The following is a 13,785-nucleotide window of genomic DNA, read 5'->3' as shown; positions in this document are numbered from 1 at the left end:
GACGATAGAGGATGAGACGTTGGATGGCATCACTGACTCGATGGACCTGAGTTTGAACAAGCTCCACAAGACTGAGCCACTGAACAACAACAACAAAGACTCGAAAGAATTGCCCTATATACATGATGTAACCACCTCTGTCCTGGGCATCCCTCACTGAAGGGATGCCCACGCCTCCTCTCCAGGTGTGCATCTCTGTCTTAACTAAACAAACTGTTTCTCTGTGTGCTCTTCCAGTTGTGGTGCTGTGTCCGTAACAATAAACTTTGTACCTGTTTTTTTTTTTTTAATAGTTTTTGCCTCCACAAGAAATGCATTTTTCAATGGGAGCAAGAGCCAGGGAAGATTTGCTTCTAGCCTCTAGCTGTTGATGGCCCAGTTGCTAGGAGTCCTGGTTTTTATCTCGGCTACCCAGGTTCAGTTCCTGGGCAGGGAACTAAGATCTCGCTTCAAGCCACCGCTCACTGTTGCCTCTCCGAGATCACCATCTGTGGACTTTTAGCCATAAACAGGCCAGCAGTTGGTGCCGAATCATCCAGCACTGACTGTATGCAGAGCAAAATTCAAGAGACAGGAGGGTGTTGGGCATGCTCAGTCACATCCGACTCTTCTTAACCCCAGGGACTGTAGCCCACCGGGCTCCTCTGTCCACTGGATTTCCCAGGAAAGAACACTGGAGTGGGTTGCCATTTCCTATTCCAGGGGTTCTTCCCAACTCAGGGATCAAACTCATGTCTCCTGTGTCCCGTGCATTAGCAGGCAGACTCTCTACCACTGCACCACCTGGGAAGCCCCCAAAAGATGGGAACAAGTTATACAATGAAGTTCCTTTAATGAGAACAGCAAATAGCTTACAACACTCCAGAGTTTACAAAACTCATTTGCACATGCTACATGGATACTCCTCATAGCATTGCTGAAGGTTGCTGTTCCCATCAGTCTTCCCACTTGCAAGGGAGCAGACGGAGGCTTGGAGAGGTAAAGTCCCCTGCTCAGTATCACGGGGCTGGTCAGAGGTGGAGCAGGATTCAAACCCAGCCTCTAGTGGCCCATTTCCACCTTTCCAGGTGGCCCTAGGAAGCAGCATGAAAAGCTGGAGGCTGTAAAGGACAGCGTGGACTTGGGAGCCAGACTGTAGGCTGCAAGTTCTGTTTCTGCCTGTTAAGGGCCGTGTGAACACAGGAATACACCATATTCTATCTTCAGTCTGTACATGGGGTGATGGTAGTCCCAGACTGATAGGATTGTTAGAAGTATTGTTTTTCCCTAGGCCCTGCTTTTCAGCATGTCGGATTTTCGTTCCCCAACCAGGGATCAAACCCATGCCCTCTGCTTCAGGAGCTTGAAGTCTTAACCACTGGACCACCAGGAAATCCCTGTTAGAAGTATCTTAACAAATTAGTCATGTGTGCAAGTAGTCAGATCATGCCTGGCACACAGCATAGAGGGATGAGGTGTTACGGTCCTCTCAGCTGACTACCCATGGCATGTTTTAGCCTCAGCTTCCCTTGTCTGTCTCTGGGGAAAGGAGTTGGGAATCTTTTTGTGTGCATTTTAAGTCTTGCTCAGGCTCACTTTAACACTGCTGTGGTTATTATTAGGAGGAAATACAGGAATCATGGGTGGGATGACCATGGGCTGGCTGCTGCGAGAACTCTGGAAGTCCCTGGCTCAGAACCCACTTGAGGGCCAGCCCCTCTCCGGGGATCCACACGCAGGACAGGGGCCCTGGAAGGATCTCCTTGGAAAGCAGCCCTGGTAAGGGCTGGAAAGTAGCTGCCGCATCTCGGCCTTCGCAGAGCAGGTACGTGAGAGGCTGGGGAAGGGAGGTGGGCCAGAACACCCTCCCTCTTCATCTGACTCCTGACTACTTGGTCTGAGTGGCCAGGCCTTTTCCCTCCCAGGGTGCGCTGTGGGCCTTTGCTACTTTGATTTTTTCAGACATCAGGACTCAGTTCTCCCACAGGGACATGTTTATTGTGGCAGAAATGCCACATAGTCCCTAGACAGGATGAGGGCTAGCTTGTTTTGATAGATCAAAATAGAAGCAACAAGGAGCGGGACATAATTTCTTTGTTTTCCTAAGGTAAGGTTGCCAGATTTGGGGGAGAAAAAAAGGATGCCCACTTAAAATAAGATGACAGATAACATTTTCGTGTGTGTCCCATGCAGTATGTGGAACATACGCTAAAAAAGACATTCTAATATTCAAATTTAATTGGATGTCCTTATTTTATCTGGCAACCCCACCCTAAGAGAGCTCTTAAACTTCAGTCATTCAAATACCACTTTCACTATTTTTGCCATATCTCTTTCCTGGTCCCACTATAATTTCTTAGCATTTTTCTTAGAAGCCCCTTGCTTTTTAAACTTAAAAACATGTATTAAATTAAAAATAACTGCTATAAGAGTAAACTGAGACACAATATCGTAAATAAAAATGATCTTAAAAGAAGATAAAATACAAGAATTTCCTTGTTTACTGTCAGACCAGGCTGCAGGCTTCACATTTAAAAAAAAAAAAAGATTGGGGGGCAGGGGCGGGCATTCCCAGGTATTTGGGCAACGGTGTGGTGACCTTGCCACCAGATGGCGCTCACAGCCTTTGGTCCTGGTTTCTGTGCCTGAAAATCTTGTCATTCTTACTCAGAATTAATGGAAGTGTCAAGGTCTCACAAGTTTTCTTTCTCGTTTCATGCACCATCATAGTTGAGAGTCTATGACATTTATGGGGGTTACAGATACTTTCCCCCTGGGGCATCTGAGACATTATTGAGACAGGTCTATGCTAGAAGGTGGGTGGGGCGGGGGCACAGGCCACTCTGGCGTCCAATCTCTCCAAGGCTATTGTAGTTCAGTTGCTCAGTCGTGTCCAACTCTTTGCAATCCCATGGACTGCAGCATGCCAGACTCTTCTGTCCTCCACCATCTCCCGGAGTTTGCTCAAATTCATGCCCATCAAGTCAGTGACGCTATCTAACCATTCCATCCTCTGTTGCCCCTTTCTCCTCCTGCCTTCAATCTTTCCTTGCATCTTTTTCAATGAGTTGGCTCTTTGCATCAGGTGGCCAGAGTACTACAGCTTCAGCTTCAGCATCAGTCCTTCCAATGAATATTCAGGGTTGATTTCCTTTAGGATTGACTGGTTGGCTCTCCTTGCTGTCCAAGGGACTTCTCCAAGTGTTCAAGAGTCTTCTCCAAACCACGTTTCTAAAGCATCAATTCTTCAGTGCTCACTTTCTTTATGGTCCAAGTCTCACATCTATACATGACCACTTTCTATGGGTGGTGGTGGTGGGGGACACAGGCCACTCTGCCCACCAGCCTCCCCAAGGCTATACTTTTGCATTTTTGTGCTTTAGACTTTGAGTGAAAAAAATTCTTTCATCTCTTACTGAAGAGATGAAAGAGGGTGGGTGGTGGTGGTGGTGGAATACAACTTTCCCATAAAAGGTACTTGGAACACTTAAGCAAACTGTTTCTAGCTCTTCTCAGCTTAATGGGTTCATTTGCATAAGGAAGAACACACAGAGGCAAACTTCCAGAAGGGAAAACATACGTTCCCCTCTAAAGACTCCAGTGTTTTTGACAGATTTAAAATATTTCATTCTAAGTGTCAGAGTTTTAGGATTTTGGATTGCTGAAAAACTCAAAAGAGTCTTCAAGGGACCTCCCTGGTGGTCCAGTGGTTGAGAGTTCAAGTTCCAATGTAGGGGATGTGGGTTTGATCCCTGGTCGAGGACCTAAGAGCCTGTGCACCACAACTAGAGAAAGCCTGCATGCACAACAAAGACCCAGCTGAGCCAAAAAAAAAAAAGAGTGTTTCAAACCTCTTTGTTACTTTTACTACCAAAACAAATATCCATGTTGTCTGTAATTGGCATAAATTCCAAGATGTTTAATGTCTGTTATGCTATGTAATAAAATGGGCCCAGAATCATAAGAAAATTAATAGTGCTAGGAGGAGTGACTGTTTCAAGATACTAATTTGGTTTCTAATTAGCACAGGCGTATAAGAACACATGCAGGTAAGAATGTTCTAGCGATATTTCTAGGTGATGGAAGATCTTTGAGAGCAAGTCATTATGTACATGCTTTCAGGGACCAAGGAGAATGCATACAGTAATCAGAACAATAAATCAACCAGCCATGCGGCTTCTGCTTCTGGCTGAATGTTCTGCAGGCAGTAGAATATTGAAGAAGCTAAAACATGAGTGGATGGAACTCGATTTGAGTTCAAACCAGGGCAGCCTCTGGTTCATAGATGTCTTGTTACAAAATATTCTCCTTCAGTTATAAGGAAAGCTCCAGAGGTGGAGGAGGTAACAGGATGATGAATCAGTGTAATTATTTCTAGACAATTCCTTTGTTAAAAAAAAAATTTTTTTTCCCCAGATATCATCAGCCACTTTAAATAATACTCAAATTGTGACTGGCTGATATTCAAAGATATGTGGCAATTCTATAATACTATGTGTCAAATATGTTTCAACTGAAGAAAAAAAAGATATATGAGAATAATTCAGCCTTGTCCATGTACCTGTGACATTAGCTCAGGAAAGCTCTGAAATGGGAGGATAACTGAAAAGGATATTTCAGCAAAACTGGGTTCAGCTCAAGAGAAGATGCTCCTCAGGGAGTCAGTTACACGTCAAGGCAGCTGTTTGCAGTAGGGGTTCCTACAGGACTTGCCGCTTCCAGTGTTTTTTTCAAAAGTAGGTTCAAAAGAGTCACCGCTTCATTGAAATACTAGAACATATATCCTGTTTCCTGGTTTATTCTGTCCCCCTCACTAGAACAAAACAGGGGGAGGGATCATGTCTTCCTTATTTGTGGTGAATTCACAGAACCTGGAAGACAGCATGACACAGGGTTGGCCCCAGCAAATACTGATTTGAATGAACAGATGGATGGATAAAGAACAAACAGACACAGACCCATCAGAGTTCTGGAAGGTTACTAGGACCAACCTTTGCCTTCATGGAGCTGACAGTCTCCTGATAGAATCTCCTAGGTTCCCCATACAACCCGAGTCCTTTCTAGGGCACCGTTTCTAGGACTGAAACTGTGCACCTAGAATCTGTTACAGAAGGGGAAGGCAGTAAACAAAGAATCAGGGAACCGAGGCCCCAGACGTGGCTATGGTTTTAAGCAGATTTATGCACTGAGGCCAAAATTCATCAGTGGCCAATTCCTTTCTTTTATCAACTATGTTGAGATATGGGCTTCCCTGGTGGCTCAGCTGGTAAAGAATCCATCTGCAATGCAGGAGACCCCAGTTTGATTCCTGGGTTGGGCAGATCCCCCGAAGAAGAGAATGGCTACTCACTCCAGTATTCTGGCCTGGAGAGTTCCACGGGCTATATAGTCCGTGGGGTTGCAAAGAGTCAGACACAACTGAGCTACTTTCACATATGTTGAGATATAATTTATGTACAAGATCAATGGCTGATTTTAAAGTCATTACTTAAAAAAAATTTTTTTTTTCTGGGTCTAGTTTCAAAAGAAAGGAACTTGACCGTAAGTCCAGGCATCCTGCGTGGAGAGTTTTGGGTGAAATTCTCCATAAATGAAGCAGCAGTTGTCTTCAGGGTTTGACAAGGGCCTTGGCGTTTGGAACACTGGGAGGTTCCTTCTCCCCATCTCTAGTCCTTTCTGGATGGGGCCAGGTGAGCACGAGAGGTGGTCACTAAAGCCATAGAGCTGGGTGGAAATGCAAAGTGGCAGAGGGGAGCTCAAGCCACACAGCCCCCTCTCATTTGCTGTGCAAGCTGTAACAAGCTCCTAGGTATCTCCAAGCCTGCCTCAGTCGCCTCATCTGTAGAATTGTGTAGTTAGGGGCTTCCCAGGTGGTGCTAGTGATGAAGAACCTGCCTGCCAAGGCAGGAGATGTAAGAGACCAGGGTTCGATCCCTGGGTCAGGAAGATCTCCTGGAGGAGGGCATGGCAACCCACTCCGGTATCCTTGCCTGAAGAATCCCATGGACAGAGGAGCCTGGCAGGCTACAGTCCATAGGGTTGCACAGAGTCAGACACGACTGAAGAAGGCACTTAATCAAAGGTATTAATAATATTGTGTTTAGCAGGCTAGGAACCTGCCACATCTCTCCTCCCTGGATCTGTGCTCTTCCCCACCATCTGTGCTGACCGCCCGTTTCCAACAATCCGGGTGGATATCCTTGGTGCTCCCTGGGGCTCCACCTGAGAGCCAGCCCTGAGTTACCACTCTAAGGCTCTGACCCCTTGTCTTCGAGCCCTGCCTGGTTTTTCTTGTTTTAATTAACTGTCATTAAAGTATAGCTGCTTTAGAATGTTGTGTTAGTTTCTGCTGTCCAGGGAATCAGCTAAAAAAAAGTGAATCAGTTACATATATAAATATATCCCTTCTTTTTTCGACTTCCTTCCCATTTATCTCACCACAGAGCATTGAGTAGGGTTCCCTGTGCAATACAGTAGGTTCTCATGAGTCATCTATTTTATACATAGTATTAAGAGTGTGGGGCTTTCCTGGTGACTCAGTGGTAAAGAATCCGCCTGCCAAGGCAGGAGCTGCAGTTTCGATCCCTGGGTTGGGAAGATGCCCCTGGAGAAGGAAACGGCAACCCACCCCAGTATTCTTGCCTGGGAAATCTCATGGACAGAGGACCTGGTGGGCTACTGTTCATGGGGTCGCATAAGAATCGGACATGACTTAGCAACTAAACGAGGACAATTAAGAGCGTGTGTATGCCAATCCCAGCCTGCTAATCTGTCCCATGCCCCTCCTCCCCTCTACCTGGCTTTTCAAGTTCTGGATTTCTCTCTGTTGGGCATCATCGTCTTCCTCCAGAACCTGGAGCTTGGGCGGGACCACCCTCTCATTCTGCCTGGATGCGGCTGTTTCTGACAGCTTCTGGCTCAGGTGGGCCACTTCGTTTTGAAGGTTCACGATCACGGCATCTTTGTATTTGGATTCGAGTTCGAAATCTGAGAGACGGCTGACTTCTTTTCCCAGCAGCAGAATTATTTCATCCTGGGTGGAGGCCAGATGGGAAGTTTAGTGGGTGTGGGTCTGGGTGTAAGGCTGGGCCCATTGAAAAAAAATATAGGAAAAATATGGTATCATTCTCTGGGAAGGTGAGGGCAGGCAGGGAAGGACAAGGCAGATTCTCAAGGCTATCTCTGTCATTTGAGAAAACCTCATAGCGTCAAGAATTTGGTTGAACTAATGTACTTGTCTATAGGTATCTGTCATGGATGTCTGGGCTTCTCAGGTGGTACTTGCCTGCCAATGCAGGAGATGTAAGAGATGTGGATTTGACCCCTAGGTCGAGAAGATCCCCTGGAGGAGGGCATGGCAACCCACTCTAGTATTCTTGCCTGGAGAATCCCATGGACAGAGGAGCCTGGTGAGCTACAGTCTATGGGGTTGCAAAGAGTTGGACACGACTTAAGCGACTGAGCCTGCACACACATGAATGGATGTCTATAGCTCACAGGTACTCAAACTTTCCTTTCTCTGAGAATTATCCTTTCATGTTAAGAATAACCATCCCACTTGGGAACTTCTGTTGCTGGAAAGTTTATAATTTTTTATTTACAATATTCAGCCTAGCACACTGGGGACCTAGGAAAGGTAACTAGGAAAACAACATTCTATTCAATCACATTCTACGTATAACGAGGGCTATTTTTTTTAACTTAAAACATTTAATACATTCTGAAATATTTATTTTCCCTTTCCTCTCTTCTAGTGCTTCCTGCCTCTCTGGCAATTCATGTAAGAATTTTTTTTTTCCAGGTCACTGAATCTGGGAAGTAAATGAGACGGGAATGCTGATTATTTGTTCGGGCTGGTGTAAACTTTGGGCTGGAAAAACAACATCGCTGGCAGACTTCACCCACAGGTATAATTAACCCTGTCTTCCATCTCTCCAAAGAAAAAGTTCTAACAAAAGAATTTGTTAGGTTTCCCAAAAGTGGAAAAAAAAAATCCCCCAAGCTTTTCACCAGCAGTTATCAACAAAATGTCAAGAAAACTGAAAAAAAAAAAAAAAAAGAATTCGCCAGATACCTTTTCAAAGGCAGACACAAAAAGAGGTAAACAGGCAATTTCCAGGCTGGCTCATTCCCACGGGAGCTTGCCCAGTTGGCCTCAAGACCTTCCAGCTCTATGACCTGGGGAAGGACAGGATCTTAGTCAGGAGGAAGCTTGTCTGACATTGCCAGCTGCTGCCAAGGGTCTTCTTTTGGGTCCTTGTAAATGCTGGTGGCAAAATTTCAAGAGAGTGCACCAAACAGATTCCCTGCTCCTGGGCAGTTTCCTCCTCTTTCATCCTGTTATGATCAGCCAGGAGCTTATTTATTTTTCATGCAACAAACACTCATTGGGCAGCCACTATATACCAGGCCCTGTGTTGGTGCTGAAATATAAGTTTATAGAGGGCGGTGGACTGCTGTGGGTTCTGTCTTCCTGGTGAGTGCCACCCCTCAGCCCCCAATGCCCTTCCTGGAGGGAGCCTGGTGCATGTGACCCAAGCTGGTCAATCAGTTTTCTCAAAGATTTCACACATCAGTTACAGAGGGGGAGGATCTCTTGCCTCCTTTTGGACCACAGACCTTACATTTAGAGGCTTGTTTGCCTGAGTTTGCCTTTTCCAACACACAAAACTGGCCTTATGCAGAAAGCCAGACTCTGAGGGAAATAGAGGGGAGAGATTGGTGGTAGGAAGTGTTCTGATGACAAGATTCAAGCTCCTGGATCTAGCCATACCTGAAGCTAGAAACCCTTTAAATATTCCAATAAGAGGAGCCAATAAATTCTTCCCTCTCCACCAAGCTAATTTCTTTATTGTCACCTGAAGGAGTCCTGGCAAGTCAGGGCATAAATGGCTTATAAATAGAAAAAAATTATAACTGTGGTTGCACTATATTTCCAATTTAAAAATGGAGGCAGGTTGAAAAACGGCTACAAACTTTGCAGCTTTGCCATCTAGCCTATTTCCCCGCTCTCTAAGTCTAGGCTGGCTCTGGGACTTCTTTAACCAGCAGAAGGTAGTGGAAGTGTGGCTGCATGATGCCCAGGCAAGTTTTTACAGGCTGTAAGCTTGTGTTCCAGCCCCCTGGGAACCCTGAGAACACAGTGCAGAAAAGGGGGGCACCAGTCCAGGCATCCTGGCTGAGGCTCCAGTCCTGGGAAGGGGGCCATCAGAGAGACCACTAGCCGGGCCAGGTCATGGGCTGACTGCAGTCTAGTGAGTGAGGTCAGGGGACAGGAGCAAAGGAAACTTCCAGATCAATCTGGAGATTCTGGGGAATAATGAGTTGCTGTTTTAAGCCCCTATGCTTTTGGGGCGGCTTGTTACACAGCAAGAAATACAGAATCTGAGCCTGGCTTCTCACTTCCCTGCAACAATTCTTAGAGTCTTTTCTCAGGACACCTTTGTCGGAACCCCCAACCTCCTGAAGTTTGGACTCCATGTCTGACAAAGACCCCAAGTGGTTCTGCTCCTCAGAGACTCCAAGAATTGCTGCAGGCCCAGGCCCTGGCCTTTGAGGAAAGTGAGATATTGAAGACTGCTTCTTTTAGAATTATTTTCAGGTCATGTCTAAGAGGGAAGAAATCGACCTGGGTCCTTCCCAGGATGGTTTGAGTTCACCTCTTGTCCTTCTTTAAACCTCCCTAATTCTTTAATGAGTTTTTTTCTTTGCTTGGGTCTCCCTGACTTCAGTGTTCACTTCTTCCTGCCAGAAATGTATTTACCCATCATTACTGTTCCATCACTCGAAGCTGACCAAGTGATTACTATGTGTGTGTGTTAGAAGTACCTGCTGGGAAGTTAAAAAGACCTAGGTTTGAATCCTAACACTGCTCCTTACCCTGGGCAACCTTAAACAAGTTACTTAACCTCTCTGAGCTTCAGTTTCCTCATGTGCAAAGTGAGGGAGATAAAATCTATCCTGAAGATGATAAGGATTAACAAGTCAAGGAAATGTGAAGTGCATAGGACCTGGCCCAGCACACCGGAGGTGCTCAGTGGTAGATGGTATTTGGGATAAAATGAGTGGTAACCAAACTTTTGGCTGATGTCTTGGGAGCAAGAGGTGATTTCTTGGATGTAGTTTTAAAAAAAAGAATAAAAAGGCACTTCTAGAGCCACAAAGAGCAAGAGGCAGTGGCAATCCCTCCATGGGTCCCTCTTGCGGCTGTAGCTCAGCCCTCCCCGAGATCCCTCACCTTCTCCTGCTGGGCCAAGTCATGATCCACAAACATCTCCCTGGCGGATCCTGCCCCGGGCATTTCCTCGGCCACTGCTTGTTCTGACAGATTCACGGCGTTGGTCCACACTAACACATACGGGCGACAGAGAATGCAGAGGAGATTGTAAGTTTCCCTAAAAGCTTAGAGGATATCTTCAGATTAATCTTCACACTCATGAAACTCACGCAATGACATCATCACAGCAATGCTGGTAAGGGGAAGAGCCGCCGCCTCCTCTTCCCCACGGTTAGCTGTGCTGATGCACTTTGACGCAGCCCTTTTCAGACTTATTTCTATGCCGCCTAAGAGCTGAGGACCTGTGCAGGTAATTTAATCTCTCTCAGCTACATATATAATGTAGGGACGCTAATAGTCTCTATTATAAAGGGCTCTTTGGAGAGTAAATAGAATAATGATGTAGAGCAGGGGTGGGCAAACTATGACCCTACGGCCAAATCTGGCCCTCTGCTTATTTCTTAACTTATTTATTGGACTTTTCTCTACTGCAGTGAGTGGGAGCTACTCTCTAGTTGTGGTGCATGGACTTCTCATTGCAGTGGTTTCTCCTGTTGCAGAGCACAGGCTCTAGGGAGCGCAGGTTCAGTAGTTGCAGCAGGTGGGATCAGTAGTTGTGGCCCATGGGCTTGGTGGCTCCATGGCATGTGGAATCTCTGCAGACCAGGGACTGAACCCGTGTCCCCTGCATTGGCAGGCAGATTCTTATCTACTATGACACCACGGAAGTCCAGCTATTTTTTAAATTGCAGTCACATCTTTTATTTAAGATTTTTTTTTTTAAGGTTGACCTTTTTTCCTTTTTAAGTCTTTATTGAACTCATTATAATATTGCTTCTGCTTTGTGCTTCAGTTTTTTGGCCATGAGTCATATGGGATCTTAACTCGCCTATCAGGGATCAAACCCGTACCTCCTGCACTGGAAGGTGAGGTCTTAACACTGGACCACCAGGCAAGTCCCTAGTCATATTTTTAACAAAAAACAAAAATGGGGGAATTCCCTGGCTGTCCAGTGGTTAGGACTCTGCTTTCCCTGCCAAGGGCTCGGGTTCAATCCCTGGTTGGGGAACTAAGATCCCACGGCCAACAAACAAAAACAAAAATGGATTTACATAACAGAGATTTTTCTCCAGCTTACTTTTCACCTAACAATAAAAAAAAAAAAAAAAAAAAAAACCATTAAAAAAATCAGCATTTGTAGCTGTACTTGGTTCTTTTTAAAAATATTTATTTTTGGCTGAGTTGGGTCTTACATGTGGGTGAGTGGGCTTCTCTCCAGTTGTGGTGAGTGGGCTCCAGCGCACAGGGGCTCACTGGTTGTGGTGTGCAGGCTTAGCTGCCCCTCGCCACGTGGGAGCTTAGTTCCCTGATCAGGGATCAAACCCCCATCCGCTGCATTGGGAGGCAGGTCCCTAACCACTGGACCACCAGGGAAGTCCCTGTCCTAGGTTCTTTTTAATGATAGCATTGTGCTCCACTATACAACTGTACCTGATGTATTAACTAGGACCCACTTGATAGACATGCAAGCTTTCCTGAGTGTTTTCTTATTAATCCCATTATTACAAGGGCTGTTTACATGACTTTTGGGGGATGTGGCATTATGTTTGGGGATCTCACTCTGAATCATATCAGACATATCACAATTCACATCAAGAATGAATAAATTTTTTTTTGGGGGGGGTAGAAACTTTTGTAAAGATTTCCATAATTCTGCTTGTGAGACCACTTGGCTCCAAGCAGTGTATTTTAAATTTCCAATGGACTCTCTGGTTTCTGGGCAGTCACTGCACAGTCTTATCTTCTTGTGAAGTGAGAAACTGATCTAATTGTTTTCAAAGGCAGTGAAACTTTAATGGGTGTTAACATGAATGATGAATGAAGCATGCACCGACGTGTTTGTGGCCATTTATTCCATCATTTATTCATTTGGCTTCTGCATTTTTTATTTATGCACTTCAGAGTCAATGATTCCCACCCTACCAAGCTTTTAAACACGTCTGTGGATCCTAGAACCTCCAGTGGACGCAGCCTATTTAAAAAAAAAAATCCTCTCCTGGTACAGGTTTGATTATAACGTGCAGCCAAATTCTGGGCCCTGTCATGCATCAAGGACTGTCACAGGCCTGCAGATCAGTTTCTAAATATTCAGCATAGTGTGCTTGGGGCTATATGCGTCCAGGTCATTTAACTTTCAGGCTAGAGGCGGTCAGATCCCGAATCTGCGGTCCTCAGTCCTGGTGTGGCCAGGCAGCACTGCATTAGACAGGCCATGGACCAGAGGAAGCTGTGCCTCCCGAAGGTCAGAAATGGGTTCTTACTGGTAACAGCGTGGCCTGTTACTTGGCATGCTGAACGCTAGAAACCAGCTCCCAGGGGTCCAGTGGAGGAAGGGATTGCCTGGCCTGTGCCATGGGGCAGGCCCTGGAGTCTGACCCTAATGGGGCGAGTGTCCAGTCTTGGCTTAAAGCTCTGGCATCTGCTGCTGTCCCTAGGGGTGACTCCAGATGCTCTGAGGCCCTGTGAGGTGATGGTCGGAGGGGGACATCATCAAACCTATAGAAGAGGCTGAACGACGGGATCCCTCTGCTGCAGAAGGTGTGTTCACTCAGTCTTTGTGGGGGCAGAATGTGCTCTGAGACTCGCTTTCCTTACACCCAGGCTGGGAGGTGCTGGGGCAGCTTCCCCTCACCCGCCCCAAATGTTTTTACAGACTACTATTATTTATCAACACTGGAGCAGGAAATGGCAACCCACTCAGTATTCTTGCCTGGAAAATTCTATGGACAGAGAGGCCTGGCGGGCTACAGTCCATGGGGTCACAGAGTCGAACACAACTGTGGGACTGAGCTATCTTCATAGCTCTTCCTGTTTCCCCTGTTATTATTCATATTATTTATCAAAAAGGACCTAAGGGCCACATCTGACCAAACCGGTTTAACTCAGTTCAAAACAGACCCTCTTGCCTGCTGGATCCTTTGGAGGTCCTAGTGGGGAGAAGCCCCAGGGAGGGCCAGGAGGGCTGGGGGATTGGGTGGGATGGCAGAGGTGGGGACAGAGGCACTTTAAGAAATTTCCAGCAGGAGCTATTTGCTAACAGCAGAGGAGTTACTTCAGTATTTTAACAACCCACTGCCTGTCCTGGTGTGTATGAAAGTCACTCAGTCATGTCTGACTCTTTGCGACTCCATGGACTATACGTCCATGGAATTCTCCAGGCAGGATACTAGAGTGGGTAGCCTTTCCCTTCTCCAGGGGATCTTCCCAACTCAGCGATTGAACCCAGGTCTCCCTCATTGCAGGCAGATTCTTTACCAGCTGAGCCACAAGGGAAGCTGGCCTGTCCTGGTGCTCATCCAATAATCATCAGTCCACAAAGGGGCAGCAAGGGTGCACCTTAACTGTGTCTTATTTTTTTGTCATTTCTTTTTAAAAAAATTTTTTTTAAATTATGAAAGTATGATAACACATCTATAGCAGACGTGGAAAATACAGAATAAAGTTACATATGTTAACTGTGTCTTCAAGAC

At 46.0% G+C, this 13,785-nt stretch overlaps 1 protein-coding gene across 4 annotated transcripts in view; it reads right to left on the bottom strand.

Annotated features, from left to right (window-relative positions):
• Positions 1–13,785, bottom strand: part of FHAD1 (forkhead associated phosphopeptide binding domain 1) — a 160,118-nt gene that overhangs the window by 86,548 nt on the left and 59,785 nt on the right. For all 4 annotated transcript variants that reach the window (XM_043486194.1, XM_043486195.1, XM_043486196.1 and 1 more), the window contains exons 5-6: positions 10,217–10,326; positions 6,776–7,012 (exon numbers count right to left, since the gene is read on the bottom strand). In XM_043486194.1, the coding sequence (XP_043342129.1) occupies positions 6,776–7,012; positions 10,217–10,326 (347 nt within the window). The remainder of the gene's footprint in view (positions 1–6,775; positions 7,013–10,216; positions 10,327–13,785) is intronic.

The sequence above is a fragment of the Cervus canadensis genome, chromosome 13, assembly GCF_019320065.1.
Source record: "Cervus canadensis isolate Bull #8, Minnesota chromosome 13, ASM1932006v1, whole genome shotgun sequence".
Taxonomy (NCBI): Eukaryota; Metazoa; Chordata; class Mammalia; order Artiodactyla; family Cervidae; genus Cervus; species Cervus canadensis.
This window is presented reverse-complemented; position numbering and strand designations above follow the sequence as displayed.